Source organism: Sphaeramia orbicularis, chromosome 15 (genome assembly GCF_902148855.1).
Source record: "Sphaeramia orbicularis chromosome 15, fSphaOr1.1, whole genome shotgun sequence".
Taxonomy (NCBI): domain Eukaryota; kingdom Metazoa; phylum Chordata; class Actinopteri; order Kurtiformes; family Apogonidae; genus Sphaeramia; species Sphaeramia orbicularis.
The window spans coordinates 37,867,777-37,888,655 of NC_043971.1; the positions used below are offsets into that span (position 1 = coordinate 37,867,777).

The 20,879-nt window shown below is 36.8% G+C and overlaps 1 protein-coding gene across 1 annotated transcript in view; it reads left to right on the forward strand.

Moving 5' to 3' along the window:
* Nucleotides 1-20,879, forward strand: part of LOC115434149 (attractin-like protein 1) — a 765,420-nt gene that overhangs the window by 711,435 nt on the left and 33,106 nt on the right. The window contains exon 29 of the mRNA XM_030155899.1: nt 1,161-1,275. Within this exon, the coding sequence (XP_030011759.1) occupies nt 1,161-1,275 (115 nt within the window). The remainder of the gene's footprint in view (nt 1-1,160; nt 1,276-20,879) is intronic.

Here is a 20,879-nt window from a genome sequence, read left to right on the forward strand (position 1 = left end):
AGTTGTTATTAGACTGTAATTAACAGTTTGTTTGTTTTTTTTAAGTTGTTGTGTTTTGTTGTTTTTTGCATATTATTTGAGTGAGTAATAACTACTATTATAGTATGTTAAAATGTGAGAAAACATCAGATTAGCAACATTAAAAAAAACATTTATTTCATAGTTTTCACACAGTATGACAGTAAATGCATGTTTCTTTGCTTCAAAAATTAAACGCATGGTGTCCAGCTGAGTGGACATTTTTGTAACTCCATGAAAAATAGGTTCATAAAAAAAAAAAAAAAATTCAATCACATTGTTTTTTTCATGCCTAAAGAGGAATAAAAACACTCAGGAAAAAAATCTTGATTAAGGTTCTCATAATTCGTGCATGAAAGGGTTAAAAACAAAAAAACTGCACTTATTTTTCTTACGAATTTCAGTTTTTTCAGGTTCAGGTCCAGCCCACTTGAGATCCAGCTGGGCTGAATGCGGCCCCTGAAAGAAAGGAGTTTGACACCCCTGGTATAAACCAAACCATCCAATGAAAATATGTTCAACTAGTGCAGACTGTTTCCCAATCATAGTCTCATTTGCTTCTTTGGCTAGTTAAAAATGGAATATATTCAGACAGATCCGTGTTTGAGGAGCGATCTGAGGCTGTTTGTTGGATACCGACATGATGGATGAAGCTGGAGGTACCTAGTTAGGGATGTAAATGAGAAAACCGAGGAGTGTGTATTCACATACTGCATCACAAAGCATGAATGAGCAGACACGGAGTGGCGACCGATGTCCAAACACGAGCATATCTACCTTAAAAGAGAGACAGAATGAAGTACCTGCCTCTATCAGCGACACAGCAGGTGGAGCTCCACAGGCTGCCAGTCAGTCCGCTTCAGCCCAGCTGGGAGCTTTGATCCTGGGGGGAGGTGGCAGCAGAAATCTGGGTGATACTGATTGAGAATACAGGTGCATCATGTGAATAGAGCTGCCAGCGTCTGTGTTAGTGCGGTTTCATCATTCAGTCATTACCAAAACCTGACGTAAAACTCTTCGATTCTATGCTCTTCACATCGGTGCATTATAGCTGCGGGGTAATATGTCTTTATTACATGGACACCCAGAGTGGATACTGACGTGTTTCTCCTGTTTGTTTGTGTGTGTGTGTGTGTGTGCAGGCTGTACCGAAGCCCATCGCCATGGAACCGTGCTGGGGAAGCAGAGCAGGTGTTTTAACGGTGCTGCTGTATCTGCCCAGAGTCCCATCAGGAATCCCCCCGCCAGGACAGTCTGGTACGACACACACTTAAACACACACACACTTACAGATAATGTACACACACACACACACACACACAGACCACAGGACAGCACAAGGAGATCTAGTACAGGAAGCAACATGCAAGCAAATTTCATCTTACACTGAACAAAAATATAAACGCACCACTTTTGTTTTTGCTCCCATTTTTCATGAGCTGAACTCAAAGATCTAAAACTTTTTCTGTGTACACACAAGGTTTATTTCTCTCAAATATTGTTCACAAATCTGTCTAAATTTGTGTTAGTGAACACTTCTTCTTTGCTGAGATAATCCATCCACCTCACAGGTGTGGCATATCAAGATGCTGATTAGACAGCAGGATTTTTGCACAGGTGTGCCTTAGGCTGGCCACAATAAAAGGCCACTCCAAAATGTGCAGTTTTATCACACAGCACAATACCACAGATGTCACAAGTTTTGAGGGAATATGCAATTGGCATGCTGACTTCAGGAATCTCCACCAGAGCTTTTGCCTGTGAATTGAATGTTCATTTCTCTACCATAAGCCATCTCCAAAGCTGTTTCAGAGAATTCATGAAGAAGACTGTGCGAGGAAAATGGTGGTCACACCAAATACTGACTGGTTTTCTGACCCCGCTGGACCACCCAATACAGTAAAAGTGCACATTTTAGAGTGGCCTTTTATTGTGGCCAGCCTAAGTCACACCTGTGCAATAATCCTGCTGTCTAATCAGCATCTTGATCTGCCACACCTGTGAGGTGGATGGATTATCTCAGCAAAGGACAAAGGAGAAGTGCTCACTAACACAGATTTAGACAAATTTATGAACAATATTTGAGAGAAATAGGCCTTTTGTGTACATAGAAAAAGTTTTAGATGTTTTGAGTTCAGCTCATGAAAAATGGAAGCAAAAACAAAAGTGGTGCGTTTAGATTTTTGTTCAGTTTACTTTTTTTTTTTTAAGCTGCTGTTGTTTCATTTTTTTCTCTCTTCTCTTAAGATGAGTCGTTTTCAGGGGTCAAAAAAAGTGTCCAATGCAAGAAAACACTGGGCATCCGATGATAATAAAAACACTCGAAAATCACATACCTATTCAAATTTATACGTAAGTCACAGAGTAATCTTTTTTAAGTCATGCAGTAATCTTCTAATCTTCCATTCTGCAATAACAATGCAATATTTATTCAATATTTATCAAAATATAAATGCACTATTTACATATGGACTTGAGCTCATAGACATACAGGGTGGGGAAGCAAAATTTACAATGAACATTTAGTTGTTTTTTCTCAGCAGGCACTACGTCAATTGTTTTGAAACCAAACATATATTGATGTCATAATCATACCTAACACTATTATCCATACCTTTTCAGAAACTTTTGCCCATATGAGTAATCAGGAAAGCAAACATCGAAGAGTGTGTGATTTGCTGAATGCACTCGTCACACCAAAGGAGATTTCAAAAATAGTTGGAGTGTCCATAAAGACTGTTTATAATGTAAAGAAGAGAATGACTATGAGCAAAACTATTACGACAAAGTCTGGAAGTGGAGGAAGCAACAAAAAACATACCGAAGCTTTTATTAAAGCTCTCAAATCCAAAATTCTAAAGGATCCAACCAAATCCATGAGAAAAATGGCAATTGAACTTGAGGTAGACAACAAGACCGTTAGAAATGCAGTAAAATATGATTTGAAGTTAAAATCTTACACAAGAACACCAAAACACTTGTTGACAACAGCAACAAATCCAACTTTAGCAATTTTTGGGAATCATGCTTATGGCCGCCTTCTAGCCCAGATCTAAACCCTCTGGATTCTGCTATTTGGGGCGTTTTAGAACATGCTACCAACAGAACATCACACAGCAATGTCGACTTTCTTAAAGATACTATTAAAGAAGAATGGGAGAAGTTGTCACCCGAATATTTGAGGAACACTTGCGCAAGTTTCAGGAAGCGTGTGAAGGCAGTTATTGAGAAAGAAGGAGGACACATAGAATAAAAACATTTTCTATTATGTAAATTTTCTTGTGGCAAATAAATTCTCATGACTTTCAATAAAATAATTGGTCATACACTGTCTTTCAATCCCTGCCTCCAAATATTGTAAATTTTGCTTCCCCACCCTGTACATACTGTCACATACTGTTAATCTTGTAAATATTGTGTCTATTTATATTTCATGTCTCTTTTAAATTTTTATTCTACTTAGCTGTAATCTTACTTTATTTTTGTGAAATTTTCTGTTCTATATTCTTATCTTATTTTTAGTTTCTGTAAGTTTATAATCACTCTGACTTTAGTAGTACTACTAATTTCATTGTACACACAATGACAATAAAGACTATTCTATTCTATTCTATTCTATTCTATTCTATTCTATTCTATTCTATTCTATTCTGATTTAATTCTATAATACTGATGATTGGATTATTTAATTTGTGAGCTAAAGAAATGCTATTAATGCACTGATCCCAGTTAATGCAACAGAATCATTTGGATGATGTTAGCGTATGTGTGTCATTATTCCAAAAATGACAAAATTCCTAATAAGCTTTTTATATAGTTAATGAAAATGAATATTCTTCTATAATTCCTGTTTGGTACACGCAACCAAGCGTTTCCCAATTAAAGGATGTTCCAGTGTGTGAACACAGCCTCCCTCTCTCATTTCGTCAAACACTGGCTGGAAAAGGTCAGCTTTGCAATATTTACACATATCCAAAAACCCATTGTATCCTCATCATGTTTACTATTAGGTGTGTTTGTCCGTTCACCTGTGAATGTGGATCTTTGTCTCGACCTCCGCTGATCATAAACAGAGGTTGTGTGTGGCATTTTCTGAATGAGGCGTATACGTGACCAAACAATCCTCGTAAAACTGCAATAATATCGGTATATCCCACATGTCTGTTAGACGATGCTCCATTTGGTTTCATTTAGAATGTATTATATTCAATACTCAGTGTCATGTCATTTTTTTCTTGAATTCTTAGGCTCTGCTGATATGGCAGCATCACTAATGTCTTGCTATGGCTTTGTTTTTTTGTTTTTTTTTCGTCATTTTTGGCAAAATCTCTCCACTTTTAATGCATATTTTAGTGTATTTGCACACAGCAATTGTTGTGGAAATGTTCAACTGACCACTCACTCAAAGAAGAGGAGAGAAAGTTAGAGTTAAAATAAATGATCATTTATTTGAGAAGTCATTCACAGAGAAGCTCTGTAAGTGAAGTCTGAATAAACAGGAGAAAAACTAAAGATTATAAAGAACCAAATCCAACCCCCTCAAACCGTGACGGTCATCCCTTACGTACATCGTACCACTCCATACTACTCCTTCTCTGCTCTGTGAAGAGGTTATGATGACCTCTTCACCCTAACCTTGCTTGGATCCTATCTGGAGTGCAGGCGCCATCCTCTATCTACACATTCAGACATTTAGGTGTTTGGGTTTTCAGTCAAGGCAAGAACTCCCTTCTTGGGTCAGGAAGTTACACAGTTGTAAATATCACACATAGAGACATATGACATGAATAATGACTCAGCAATAAAGAAGATGTACCAGGCCATGACAACAGTATAGAAGTAAATTTTCCACCACACACTACACCTGCCATTATGTGGTGTTTATACATGTATGTGTTACCTATACTAATGCATCTTCGATTCACAACCAAGTAGGATTCATCATGAGGTTGGGATGCTTAAGAAGATGTGGGTTTTTTTTTGTTTGTTTTTTTTACCCACAAAGACCCAAACATCCACCATCGACCAAAAGCATCTACTTATGTAAAATGTTTAATACCTATTGATCCATTAATCCTATCAGTACATGTAAATAATTGGTGTAAAATACAGTTTATCATCTTTTCATGGTCATCAGATATGACCCATTTGGATGTTCAGATTCTCTGTAGTTACCATGGAAACACCGTCATCTTCTACAATATTGATTCACCAGTAAAGCCCACGGAGTTAGATCAATGACAGTGAATGGACACATTTATTTTATGTTCAGTTAATGATATCTTTGCTAAATAAGTCACTTTTTCTTCTGTTTTCTCTGTTTTGGATATAATAACCCTCAACTTTAATCTGAGATTTTACGAACATCTGCATTGGTGTTTCTATATATATTTCAATATCATGTTATGTCGATGGCAAACTTCCGCCCCCCCTGTACCCCCCTGTGATGAGCATGGGCACTACCAATGTAACACCCCCCCCATTAAGCAAGTTGTTATGGACCGCCATAACAGACACCCCCATCCCCATCCAATTACAAAAATTGTTTTGTTTTGGGGGGTGGCAGGAGGCTCATGGTGATGTAAAGGGGCTTTTATTTAAAAAAAAAAAAAAAAAAGGTTGAGAAACACTGATCTACATGATCAGTGAAGTAATTATATGAAAATACTTTATTTTCACCGAAAATTCACAAAATAACACTTATTACAATAGCTGGTCATAAATCAATTATGAAAGGTTCAGTAGAGAGAAACATTTATTTGGGATCTACCATAAAAGTCACAAAATCATGTTTTAGAAAATATAGCCAAATGTAAATTCAAGAGATTTTGAAAAAAAAAAAAAAAAAGCCTTTCCTCTGTCTCATATTTAGGAAACTTTGTGAGTTTTCTAAGGTACGAGACCATGATGTTCTCTATATAATGATATTTCTTATATAATTACAGGTGTATGTGGCAGTTTTCTGTGCATTGTAATATACTAAGGTTTCATTGGGTTGCAGTGCTTTGGTGGCATATTTTTGTGGTGATTTGTCTGTGGTAGGTTTCCAGTTATTAGTTAGCCCACAATCCTCTTTTTTTAATAGAATACACTGCTTCTGTTATATCTAGTCCTGTATAACGAACAGCTGAATTACTTGCCACGATCAGCAAACAGTATTTACACCCAGCTGTCAGATACTTACAGATGTAGTTAATTGTAGTTAATGTGACTTTTTATTACAAATACAACCCATCCGACTTTTCCGTTCTCTATTTCCGTGTGATTGTTGATGTTGAAAACTGTCAGCTGTCTTTGAACTGTTAAATCCCACATACAAAGAACAAAAACACCATTTGTGATCCTTTTTTCAAGTCGATTTGTTTTCAGATGCTGGGCAGTATCTAAAAAGACCCCAGCTGGAGCAGATAGTGCTTCTAATGTGCCTTGTGGTAGCTTCCCCTCAGCTTTTGTGTAAAGCTGGTAGTTTCAACAAAAATGCGATAAACACGCCGAAATGTGGTGCCAACTGAAAGTGTCCTGATGTTTCTGTTCTGGTTCTGATGACTGTTTTGTAGCTGAGAAAAGATGGCATTTAGTGGTGTTTCTGATTGAAGATGTCCGATAACATGTATCAAATGTGGTCCAGCAATTAAACCCCAGTTAGTCTAGACGGGTTTTTGATGTGTTCAGGATTAGCCTTTAGAGACCAAACAGTCATCGATGATACATCCCATCTACTGATCTAAATTTTTTAATACACAGGTGTCAAACATGCGGCCCGGGGGCCAAATCCGGCCCGCCAAAGGGTTCAATCCGGCCCCAAGGATGAATTTGTGAAATGTAAAAATTACATTGAAGATATTAACAATCAAGGATGTTAAAGTCATTTTAGGTCAATTCAGTCTAAAGTGGATCAGACCGATAAAATACTATCATAATAACTGATAAATAATGAAAACTGTAATTTTTTTTGTTTATGTTTTAGTGTAAAAAAGTAAAATTACACAAAAATGTTTATATTTACAGACTAACCTTTTACAAAAAAATGTGAATATCTGAAATGTCTTAATAATATCCTGCCTGTTATTTAATGTTTTGTGTATTTGTAGATCCTCTGCGATCTCTAAGTTGTGATTCTTTTGTACAAATGTTAAACTAAGGTGTAATATTCTTAACATTGCACTTATGTTACTTAAGAATTTTCAGGTTGTTCATATTAGTTCATGTTATGTTTGAGTACAATTCGTAGATGTAAACATTTTCATTACGGAATTTTACTTTTTTCACTCAAAAGTTCTTATCCTATTATTTATATCATTTTACTGGTCCGGCCCACTTTATACCATATTAGGCTGGATTTGGCCCCCTGAACTAAAATGAGTTTGACACCCCTGGTTTAATACCTGTTGATTCACTAATCCTATCAATATATGTAAGTAATTTGTGTAAAATACAGTTTGTTATCTTTTCATGGTCATCATTTGGACATTCAGAGGCTCTGTAGTTACCATGGAAACACCATTATGGGTGTCAAACACTGATCAATGAAATAATAGGCACAGTAACTTTTACATACCTAATAATCAACATTTTTCACTTTGTTTTAGTGTGAATAAAGACAAATCGCATTATGAAAATATGAATAACTTCAACAACCATGTAAACCTGACATTTGTTAAGAAAAAATAAGTGCAATTTCAAGAATATTATGTCTCAGCTTATTATTGACACAACTTACAGATCGCAATGGATCTATTATTTTGTTAAAATTAGGGCGGTCAGAATTAACGCGTTAATGTGGATTAATCTAATTTTTTTTAAAAATTGTAAAATTTTAACACAATTAACTCATTTGCAGCACAGAATGACTCTGAACGTATCTGCCAGTGCATTTCGGGCAGTTTGTCCAAGTACAGTTACTGTTGCACATGCTCAGATGGGCGGTTGATCTGGTAGTGAAAGACAGCAGAACCAACCTATAAAGATGGAATATGCTAAACAGCACATTGGTCCTCTGGATGGAAATATGAGGACAAAAAAAAAGACGGAACAGTCGGCCGACATAAAGTATTATGCACACTCTGCAGGAAGGAGTTTTCTTTTCACTGAAGCACTTCCATCTTAAAATACCACAATAATGCAAAGCAAATCAGTGAATTAAATAGAGGAAAATACACAATTTCCACCAAAAACATGTACAAATACAAAGGATAATATTATAAAAAAAACTGGTGATAAATCAGTTAACCCATAAAGACTACTTTTGTGGCAGTTTCCAAATGAACTTTTCTCTATATTTAACCATTTTTAAGTGAATTATCAGCATTTATTATTATCTTCTATTTTTTTCTTTTTTGCTTTTCTAGTGAAAATCAAGTATCTTCCTATATTTAATTCACTGAGCTTTTATGAGCACCTACATGATCAAAGTTGAGGGTTATTATATCAGAAACAGAGAAAACTGAAGAAAAAGTGACATTTTCAGCAGAGATATGAATAACTGAATGTAAACACAAGCATCTCCATCCATTGTCATTGGTCCAACTCCATGGGTTTTACTGTTGAATCAGTATTGTAGAAGATGACGGTGTTTCCACGTTCACTTCAGAACCTCTGAACGTCCAAATGGGTCATATCTGATGACAATGAAAAGATGACAAACTGCATTTTACACCAATTATTTCCATGTATTGGTATGATTAATGGATCAACATTTTATTAAACAGTCTAGATCACAGGTGTCAAACATGCGGCCCGGGAACCAAAACCGTCCCACCAAAGGATCCAATCCGGCCCCTTGAATGAATTTGTGAAATGCAAAAATTATAATGAAGATTTTAACAATCAAGGATGTGAAAATCATTTTAGGTCAGTTCAATCTGAAGTGGGTCAAACCAGTAAAATACTGTCATAACAACCTATAAACAACGAAAAACACAATTTTTTTTTTTTTGTGTAAAAAAAGTGAAATTACACAAAAAAAGTTTATATTTACAGACTATCCTTTCACAAAAAATGTGAATAACCTGAACAAATATGAACAATATGAAATTTCTTGAGACCCATGTAGAATTTGACCAATATTCTGCCTGTTATTAAATATTTTGTGTATTTTAGATCCACTGTGATCTGTAAGTTGTGATGTACATGTATAAATGATAAACTAAGGCGTAATATTGTTAAAATTGCATTTGTTTTTCCTTAGATTTTTCAGGTTGTTAATATTTGTTCATGTTTTGTTCAAGTAAAGTTTGTAGATATAAATATTTTCATTACGGAATTTTACTTTTTTCACTCAAAAACATAGAGAAAACTTCGGTTTTGACATTATTTATCAGTTCTTAACCTATTTTTATTATTTTACTGGTTCAGCCCACTTTATGTCATTATTAGGCTGAATGTGGCCCCTGAACTATAATGAGTTTGACACCCCTGGTCTAGATCAGTAGATGGTTTTGATCACCGATGGCTGTTTGGGTCTTTATGGGTTAACAAAGGTAGAAAAAGAGAAAAATTCACCTGGGAACTGGCACAGCAGAAGCTTTGGGCCTTTATGGGTTAGGTGTGCACAGTCAACATGTTTTCATATTGTGATAGCGGCGCTTGCTATCTTTTAGCATCAGCATTTTTTTTTTCACAGTGATATGATGTATTATTCAGAAGACGTCCTGACATATGGCACCTTTTAAAAGAAGGTCTGATGTGGTTAGAGCTGCCTGGTTTCCCTCCAACACTTACTGTTGGATCAATTGTTCTCCTCAATGAGACATCCTGACTTTCCACAGTCTGAGCTCATGTTGCCGTTATAGATGGACGACATGCGATATCCCCCGGTCGCTCCAGCCGACCACCACGTGGCTGCAAAAATCACTGAGAAGTCGGCAGCGGAGGCCAGAACAGGCCCTGCAGGGTTTGCAAAGTCAGCATGAGTCCGATCCAGCCCTTATCCCTGCTCATCTTGCTCCTCATACCCCCTTCTGTATTCTCTTAGTGTGTTTTTCTTCTCTCCTGTAGATTTTTGGGAGGCTGTCAGTTTGCCTGTTGGGTCTTTGTAAAGTGGTCCGTATGTAACTGGAGCAGGTGTGAGCAGCCTCTGTTCCTCCAGGCAGGAAGTGAATCCTTCAGCACAACCACTACAGACAGAAGAAACAGGCAGAGCAGACAGAAAATCAAGCTTTTTGCCTGTTTTTTTTTTTTTTTTTTTTGCGTTCATGCTTTATGCCACAGATGTCAAACATGCAGCCTGGGGGCCAAATCCGGCCCACCAAAGGGTCCAGTCCAGCCCATGGGATGAATTTGTGAAATGCAAAAGTTACACTCAAGATGTTAACAGTTAATGGTTTTACTTTAGGGACCATATGAAGCCCTACTTTAGTCTCAAGTGGGTTAGATCAGTAAAATACTATCATAAAAACCTACAAATAATGACAATTCCAAATTTTTCATATATATACAGGGTGGGGAAGCAAAATTTACAATGAACATTTAGTTGTTTTTTCTCAGCAGGCACTACGTCAATTGTTTTGAAACCAAACATATATTGATGTTATAATCATACCTAACACTATTATCCATACCTTTTCAGAAACTTTTGCCCATATGAGTAATCAGGAAAGCAAACGTCAAAGAGTGTGTGATTTGCTGAATGCACTCGTCACACCAAAGGAGATTTCAAAAATAGTTGGAGAGTCCATAAAGACTGTTTATAATGGAAAGAAGAGAATGACTATGAGCAAAACTATTACGAGAAAGTCTGGAAGATACTATTAAAGAAGAATGGGAGACGTTGTCACCCAAATATTTGAGGAACACTTGCGCAAGTTTCAGGAAGCGTGTGAAGGCAGTTATTGAGAAAGAAGGAGGACACATAGAATAAAAACATTTTCTATTATGTAAATGTTCTTGTGGCAAATAAATTCTCATGACTTTCAATAAACTAATTGGTCATACACTGTCTTTCAATCCCTGCCTCAAAATATTGTAAATTTTGCTTCCCCACCCTGTGTGTATATATATATATATATATATATATATATATATATATATATATATATATATATATATATATATATAAGTGTGTGTGTGTGTGTGTATAGATAGATAGATAGATAGATAGATAGATAGATACAAGTGAAATTACATTAAAATCTATCATCCATTCACACCTACAGTCGACTTATATTAACCTTATTTTAATTATATTGATATATTAACCTTATATTAATTATATTAATATTATATTAACCTGTTAGTGCATGTCTGTAGACTGTGGGAGGAAGCCGGAATACATGTATATATAGTTTTAAAAACATGTTTTAAAAACATATTGCTCAAATCAAATGGGAAAAAATGCCATAATTTGTAAATTAAACACACTCCTTCTGCAGGTCTCTGTACTTGTTCCAAATAAAAATTGTGAACATAGATGAACCTGACGCCATTTCACTGAACTGTGTTTCACCAAAGATTGTGTGTTAAGCCACGAGTAGAGCAGTAGAATTACATCTGAGGGAATCTGAACGGTGATGTGTAATTACAGTTGTCAGTAATGTATTTAACCTCCCACTGACTTAAAGGAACGGTGACTATCTACTGTCTGTGCCATGAGGTCGATTTTCTACAGCCTAAATAAAAATGGAGTTGACAGAATTTGGTATAATTCTCGTTTCCACTCAGACCATTTAGGCGGGTTATTATGGAAGTTTTGCTAAATAACACCATCAAGCAGCTCTAAACTTTTTTGTAGGCTTAAAAATACAGTAATCCATGGATTTCATATTGTTTTGTTTATGATAAAATTAGAAATGCATTTATTGAATCATTGCACTAAGCTTTTTGTTGCATTATTAGATAAAATGCATCCACTGATTTATTATTCACTTCCTACTGACTATGTGCTTACTAACAGACAGATGTGTGGATATCTGCTAGAAAATGTATCTGTATTAATCTTACAAAAGCAACAAGAAGGATAAAGTAAAACACAGTACATAAATTTGCTGAAATTTCTGAACTCATACATGTTTTATTTATATTATTTAGCAGTTTCTGAACTGTGGCGACTTCTTTATGCTTGTAAATGTTTTGTTCTTTATCAATAAATGTACATGATCGTATTAACATGTATGTGTTATTATATGCGTTATAATAATGTTAATAAGCTTCTTAATCAGAATGCAAAAGGGCCTAATTACTTATTAACAAACACTTATTGGAAAGATATAAAAAAGAAAAAAAAAATGTATTAAATCTGTCATTGTGCATCCATTGAAGAGACAGAGATGGAATGTAAGAACGTTCAGGTGGAGTTTGTTGTTGTTCAGCATCCAATGGCTGATATTTTAGCTTAAGATTATTATTACCCCACCCCCCAAAGGTGAGGCAAGGGCTATTGTTTTTGGTTTATTTGTTTGTTGGTTTGTTTGTTAACACTGTAGCAGCAAAACTATTGGTTGAATTCATACCAAACTGGGTTTATAGATTGCCAAAGACCCAGAATGGATGTGGTTACATTTTGGGAAAAGTAGGTCAAAGTTCAAATTTTTAATGAATTTTTAAAATGTTTTTCTTCTCCCATTTACTTATAATGGGCAAAATTTCATAAAAACATCAATTTTGTTTCAATTTACTTCAAACTTGGCACATATATAGAGGCAACTGATATGCTGACATCAGCACACATATAGACATGATGACATCAGCTGGATCGATGCCAAAATAAGCTACAATACATGTGAGGGGCGGGATTTGTTGTGCCTGGCACCACTTGTTTTATTTTGTTCTGACTTGCAGATATCTGTTTATTACCTCCACCAAGGAACGGTGGTGGTTATGTTGTCATCGGGGTTTGTCTGTCTGTTTGTTTGTTACCTCCGCCAAGGAGGTTATGTTTTTGTCGGCTTTGGTTTGTCTGTTTGTCTGTCTGTTTGTGTGCAAGATAACTCAAACAGTTATGGACAGATTTGGATGGAAATTTCAGGTAATGCTGATACTGGCACAAGGAACAAATGATTAAATTTTGGTGGTGATTGGGGATGGGGGGGCACGGGGGCCCACTGATCTGCCTTGGCGGAGGTCTGCGCTGTCTTTTCTAGAAAAGAACTCGGAGAGCGCAGACCTCCGCCAAGGCAGATCAGTGGGCCCCCGTGCCCCCCCCCCACTCCCAATCACCACCAAAATTTAATATGTTCCTTGTGCTAGTATCAACATTTCCTGAAATTTTCATCCAAATCTGGGGCACTGATCTGCCTTGGTGGAGGTCTGCGCTCTCCAAGTGCTTCTAGTTTGTTTGTTTGTTTGTCTATTAACAAGATAACTCAAAAAGTTATGGACGGATTTGAATGAAATTTTCAGGAAATGTTCTTACTGGCACAAGGAACAAATGATTACATTTTGGTGGTGATCGGGGGGGGCTGATCTGCTTTGGCAGAGGTCTGCGCTCTCCGAGTGCTTCTCTAGTTTTGTGGTTGAAACTACCGATGGAAACTACGACCATAAATCTGTATTGAGAGTGTGACCAAAATTCACACTTTGAAAGTGATTTAATGAATTGATAATGATTACTAGTGTCTTTTAATGGCTGGAGCACAGCAGCAGCAGTAGCATTCAGTGTTCAGAAAATTAGTTTAAGGGCGTTCGCATCACTCAAAAACTTGACTAGTGATGACAAAGTTGTATTTCACCGGTAGTCTTGCGCTCATCACCTTACACTACCTGATGTTTTGTCCATTAGCTCTTCTCTGCAACAGCAGGCTCATTTTCAGGAAATTAGAGCCAATGAGAAGCTTGTCAGTTCTTGTCAGGCTACTCTCAGGGGGACATCCAGCCTCTGCTGCTGTTTTCCTCATCACGTCGATGGAGAAGCTGTCACTGTTAGTTCTGTTTGAAGCTTTAGGTGGAGGCTTGTGGTTCTGTGTAATGATCAGAGAGCCTGTCACGATCACAGTCGTACATGAAAATACAAGCTGTGATTTACAACCAAACATGTAAGTACACACCGTTAGCCTCATAGCATAGTTGCCTCAGTCATACACTACATGGACAAAAGTATTGGGACACGATGAATTCAAGTGTTTCTTTTCTAACAGGGGTCTGGGATACAAAACAAAAATGACAAATGTCATAATATAGTTTTATATTGGGATAAATATTGATTATTCATTTTGATGTTCACATCTCAAACCAGTATGAAGTGGACGTCTTACAGCTATAGCCATGATCTGTTCCAATATTTGTATCCATATAGTTTATAAACATCAATATTTCCTTTAAGTTTAATGGGAGAGTTTTCTTCTTAAGTGAGATGTGAAGAAAGTAGATGATTAGTTGTGTTATTTATTAGGATAAAAATCACTGCATTGGTTAGTTTTGTTTAAATTGTTATCTTTGCTTCCAAAATGCCTCAGAGATGGTTTTTACTTAAAGGTGCAGGAGACTTTCGTGACCAGTTTTTCATCAAATCTGTAAAACCGCAGTCATAGCCTAAGTATCATGAATCTGTAAGTCTTTCTGTGGTTACTCACCTGAATCTCTTGCATTACGGTGAACAATTTCTTAGTGCCATCCACCATAAACAAACCATGTGTTTACAAACAGAGCCGGAAGGTAACTTGGGCATCTTTGGATTTTGTCGCGACGTGCATTGTGGGAAACGGAGGCTCACACACGCGGAAACGGCAGGAGCTCCCTTCCCTCTATGCATGTTCCTCCAGCCATTTCTGCTTTTCAGCCCTTTGCGTGTCGTGTTTGTGTCATCCATATAATATCATATGGTTGCGCTGCTGCTGTCAGGTGGCTGCGCGATCCTCCCTTTCCCACAATGCACATCACGCCAAAATCCTGAAGATACCCAAGTTACCTCCCAGCTCTGTAAACACATGGTTTGTTGATGGTGGATGGCACTAAGAAATTGTTCACCGTAATGCAAGAGATTCAGGTGAGTAATCACAGAAAGACTTACAGATTCATGATACTTAGGCTATGACTGAGGTTTTACAGATTTGATGAAAAATTGGTCACGAAAGTCTCCTGCACCTTTAATTTCTCTCAACATTGTTTTTTTGTTTTTTTCTTCAGCCATGTCCATGATTTTTAAATGTTCTACCTCTAAATTTCTCAAATATTTTTCATGCTCTGACTGTAAATAATAATTTTCTACCACAACTAAACCATCTCACTTTGGAAGAAAAATCTCCCATTAAACTTTAAGGAAATATTGATGGATATAAAGTATATGGACAAAATATTGGGACACATCATGGCTACAGCTGTAAGATATAAACATCAATATTAATAATCAATAGGCTTTTCATCCCAATATAAAACTTTTATGACATATGTTATTATTTTCTATCCCAGACCCCTGTTAGAAAAGAAACATCCTTAAATTCAAGGTGTCCCAATACTTTTGTCCATATAGTGTACAACTTATGCAATTATGCTATGAGGCTAATGACATGATATACTGATATATAAACACCAAAGAGTGGATAAAAGTGTTGGGTTTCAAAAAAAAAAAAAAATAGAAAAAGAAAAATGAAATCGCCCACCCATCATCTGTCCCCGCTCCTCTCCTTGCTCCATCCTCCCACCCATCAGCTCCCCCAAGAGACTGTCGGCGTAGGGTCAGACAACAGTCCTCTATTGATGTTAGCATGTACCCATGTGAAGTCACTGCAGGCTAGCTCCGCCCCCCCCTCGGTAGGAGACACTTCAAGGGGAATCCTCGATGAGCGAGTCTATTTTAGCTCGCCTTCCCTCACACCGCCGTCTTTTTCTGCTCTTTGTTTTCCTTCTCGTCCTCTTTTTTTGCTCTGCTCCCCTGAGGTGTTACCATTAAATGACCCTTTGTATGTAAGAGAGTAAAAGAAAACACTAGTATTGGTTTCATACAGGAATAAAACCACCTTCCAACATACAGCGGTATATTGGTAACTGCTCATGGTCCTCGGTTTGTTTAACTGGTCATCACAGACCAAACATGAAGTGTGTGTTTTATGTTTGTCTGGTTGGTTCCAATCAGATTCTATCTCTGCTTATACAGGGTGACACAAAAAAAATGGGAACTTTTTAACAATCCAATAAAACCAAGAGTGATGGAAGAAAAATATTTTATTCATAGTAATTGAAACCTTAAAACATGCCATTTAAGAAGCAATGATGGAATTTTCATTTTTTTAAAATTACTTCCTGTAGATGGCGTCCTCCTGTACGAATGCATTCTTGAAATCTGCTGTTGAGATTCCTCATTGACCGCTGCAACATCTCAGCTGGGATACTGTGAATTTCATCCTGAATTCTCTGTTTTAACTCATCCAGAGTTCTTGGTCGAGTCGTGTACACTTTACTCTGGAGATATCACCACAAGAAAAAAATCACAAACGGACAAATCTGGTGATCTAGGGGGCCAGGGAACGTTACCGAATCTTGAGATCACACGGTTACCAAACAATTCTCGCACCGCCGCCAATGGTTACGATGGTCACCCTGTACAGGGTGACCCAAAAAAACGGGAATTTTTGAAGTGCGTACTGGCAGACATGAGCAAGTGGCAGCACTGGGAGACAGTGACCTTGAGCAAGTAAACACACCCCCATTTTAGTAACCATTGGTGGCTGTGCGAGAATTGTTCAGTAACCGTGTGATCTCAAGATTCGGTAACGTTCCCTGGCCCCCTAGATCGCCAGATTTGTCCGTTTGTGATTTTTTCTTGTGGGGATATCTCAAGAGTAAAGTGTACACGACTCGACCAAGAACTCTGGATGAGTTAAAACAGAGAATTCAGGATGAAATTCACAGTATCCCAGCGGAGATGTTGCAGCGGTCAATGAAGAATCTCAACAGCAGATTTCAAGAATGCATTCGTACAGGAGGACGCCATCTACAGAAAGTCATTTTTAAAAAATGAAAATTCCATCATTGTTTCTTAAATGGCATGGTTTAAGGTTTCAATTACTATGAATAAAATATTTTTCTTCCATCATTCTTGGTTTTATTGGATTGTTAAAAAGTTCCCGTTTTTTTTTTGTGTCACCCTGTATTATCAGATGCAATAACATACACCATGTCAGGGGTGTCAAAGTCATTTTAGTTCAGGGGCCACATTCAACCCAATATGATCTGAAGTGGGCCGAACCAGTCAAATAATAACAGTGAAAAAAGTAAAGTTACATCGTGAAAGTGCTTACACCTATAAAAATGTCCTTAAAAATGTGGATAACATGAACAACCTGAAATTTCTTAAGAAATCTAAGTGTAATTTTAACAATATTCTGCCTCAGTTTATCATTTACACATGTGTATTACAACTTACAGATCACAGTGGATCTACAAATACACAAAACATTAAGTAACAAGCAGAATATTGTAACAATTACACTTATTTCTCTTAAGACATTTCAGGTTGTTCATATTTCTTCAAGTTATGCACATTTTTATTTAGTCTGTAAATGTAAATTTCTTTAATGGAATTTTGCTTTTTACACTAAAACAAAGGCAAACATTTGTAGTTGTCTTTATAGATTATTATGACAGTACTTTACTGGTCTGACCCACTTGAGATCATATTGGTCTATATGTGGAACCTGAACTAAAAAAAAAAAATAACACCATTAATTGTTAATATCTTTAGTGTCATTTTTGCATTTCACAAATTCATCCGATGGACCCTTTGGCATGCCGGTTTTGACACACAGGTCGTATGTTAGACACCTGTACACTATGTTGTAATGGTTGAAATTCTTCAGTTATGAGTGTCTGGATCTAGTCATTGCAAGTTCCTCTTTCAAAGTTTTTTTTTCTACTTATTCTTGGGATTTTTGCCTTTATTTGGTAAACCAAGGTGTACCCAAACCGTGTATTCTACAGGGGTTGGACAAAATAATGGAAACACCTTAAAAAATCAACAAAATATAATTTAAATTGGTGTAGGTCCGCCTTTTGCGGTAATTACAGCCTCAATTCTCCGAGGTATTGATTCATACCAAGGTTATAATAGTTTTGGATTTTTAATTATAGTTTAGTTTTAATTAGTTTTGACTTTTTTTTCTCTTATTCAGTTAGTTTTAATTAGTTTTTAGAGCAGGTTTGTTAGTTTTTATTAGTTATCGTTTTTTTCTGAATGCTTAGTTTTAGTTTAGTTTAGTTTAGTTTTAGTATTAGTTTTAGTTATTTCATATATTTTATCTTCCTCATCATCCTATTCAAAGAAATTAGTGAGGCGTGGATATGGGCTACCCTGGACACTTTATTTGGGGGTCGGGTTAGGGCGGCTCATGGACTGAGCAGAGACACAATGTACCGTACAATGTATAAATTCCCTATAGCAGGTTGAGGTGGGGTGCAATCCATACACAACGTCACTTACGTGAAACAATGCGAAGATGTGCAAAGCATGACAGGAGATGCACAAAGCAGCCAGCAGTTAAAGCAGATAGAAACATATATAAACCAGCTAACCAGCAGTTAAAGCAGATAGAAACATATATAACCAGCTAACCAGCAGTTAAAGCAGATAGAAACATATATAAACCAGCTAACCAGCCGTTAAAGCAGATAGAAACATATATAAACCAGCTAACCAGCAGTTAAAGCAGATAGGAACCTATTATAAACCAGCTAACCAGCAGTTAAAGCAGACAGAAACATATATAAACCAGCTAACCAGCAGTTAAAGCAGATAGGAACATATTATAAACCAGCTAACCAGCAGTTAAAGCAGATAGAAACATATATAAACCAGCTAACCAGCAGTTAAAGCAGATAGAAACATATATAAACCAGCTAACCAGCAGTTAAAGCAGATAGGAACATATTATAAACCAGCAGTTAAAGCAGATAGGAACATATTATAAACCAGCTAACCAGCAGTTAAAGCAGATAGAAACATATATAAACCAGCTAACCAGCAGTTAAACCAGATAAGAACCTATTATAAACCAGCTAACCAGCAGTTAAAGCAGACAGAAACATATACAAACCACTTATAAACATATATAACCCAGTTCCTCATCAGTAAACCACACCTTAGCAGATATCTCATCTCTTAATCATCTCCAGTTCCATTATTAGCTAACTTTGCTTCAGTTCAGTTCAGCTAGCTGTTGCTAGTAACATCAAACGTTTTTTAACATTCTAACAGGTTCCATACCTCTGTAATTGGATTAGTTTTCATCCTCCTCTTTTCTCCTCTTCTAAACTGTGCAGTTCAGGGCTTGGAAGGCCTTTTCATGGTGATAAACTCTCCAGTTTTAACCTGGATGCTAGTCTTGTTTGACTCTGTACTTTAGCTCAGCTCTGTCTGTCACTCACGCGCACACACACGGTACGCCAAAAAAAAAAAAAAGAAAAAAAAAGAAAAAAAACCCCGACCCATGTATGACTACAGTAAACCCCAGACAGGACTGTGCTGCTGTGTCCCAGCTTTAGTCTGTATGTTCCAGGTAGAGTGGGGACCAGAAGACGACTGGAAACCACCAGTGACCACACATGATAGACTGTGAAGTGTCGTATGGTGTCACCAGCTCAAACTGCTGAAGTGAAATAAATTAATTTCATATCAATCCGACATTGACAGAAACGAAAACGAAGGGAATTGTATCCATAATTTTTATACGTTTTAGTTAGTTTTGTAAGCTCACAATACAGTTTCAGTTAGTTATCGTTTTTTTCTTTTAATTAGAGTTTTTATTTATTTCAGTTAACGAAAATGTTTTTTCAGTTTTAGTTTTCGTCATTTCGTTCGTTTTCGTTAACGATAATAACCTTGATTCATACAACTTGTGAATTGTTTCCAAAGGAATTTTAAGCCATTCTTCAGTTAGAATACCCTCCAACTCTTTTAGAGACGATAGCGGTGGAAATCGACGTCTTACTTGAATCTCTAAAACTGACCATAAATGCTCAATAATGTTGAGGTCTGGGGACTGTGCCGGCCATACGAAATGCTCAACTTCATTAGAATGTTCCTCATGCCATTCTTTAACAATTCTAGCTGTATGGATTGGGGCATTATCATCTTGAGGTGAAGGTGTTTCCATTATTTTGTCCAACCCCTGTATGATAAGACCTTGACTTATGTAGGATCTACTCAACCAGATGAATCCCTGTCCAAGATATTTTTAAAACATGTTTCATATTTGTATCTAACGCTGGTAATCGATATCATTTCAGAGGACAGTAGCCACTTTTACAAAGAGATCCTGGGAAAAAGTTGAGATGGTGATCCCACCTATTTTCCACCACTGACCGATTTCCACAGCCGAGCCAAAAGGGTAACAGAGGTGAGACAGGCTGGACTTTTACACAGAGGACCTGCGTTCTGGAATCAAAGGGGCGGTGACAGCATATGGTGTGACATATAACTTGCACGTCAGAAATACCCCAAGCATAGCTTCTTAGCTAACCTCTCCAGAGTCTTTCACTGTTCCACAAATATTAACATGGATAGAGTCCACTGCCCAATGTGACAACAGCTGGTGGATCGTGGCCCCTGCCTGTTGCATATAGTGAACATTTATTTCAATGCTTCATCCAGGATATCACAAACTGTACTTTTTACATTTTTTTCGGTGTGTTTCTTTTATTTTCACCTCAAAACTGATCTGAAGACAAACTGCATTCAGTTGTCCATGTTTGTCCTGTTGCAGGACATGCTTAGGAGTATCCACAAAAGTTTTTTTTTTTTTTAATTTAAAAAAAAAAATTATCATTTGGGTATTTCATCAACACAGAACTAGCATTTTTGGGAGCCTGAATATGCTGATTCAGGGTGCTTGCAGAGGCCTTGAAAGTCTTAAAAAGTTTGGAATTTTGAAACGCTGTTTTCCAGACTTTGAAAAGTGTGGGATTTTGTGTGAAAGTCTTATCTTATAAGATAAGGA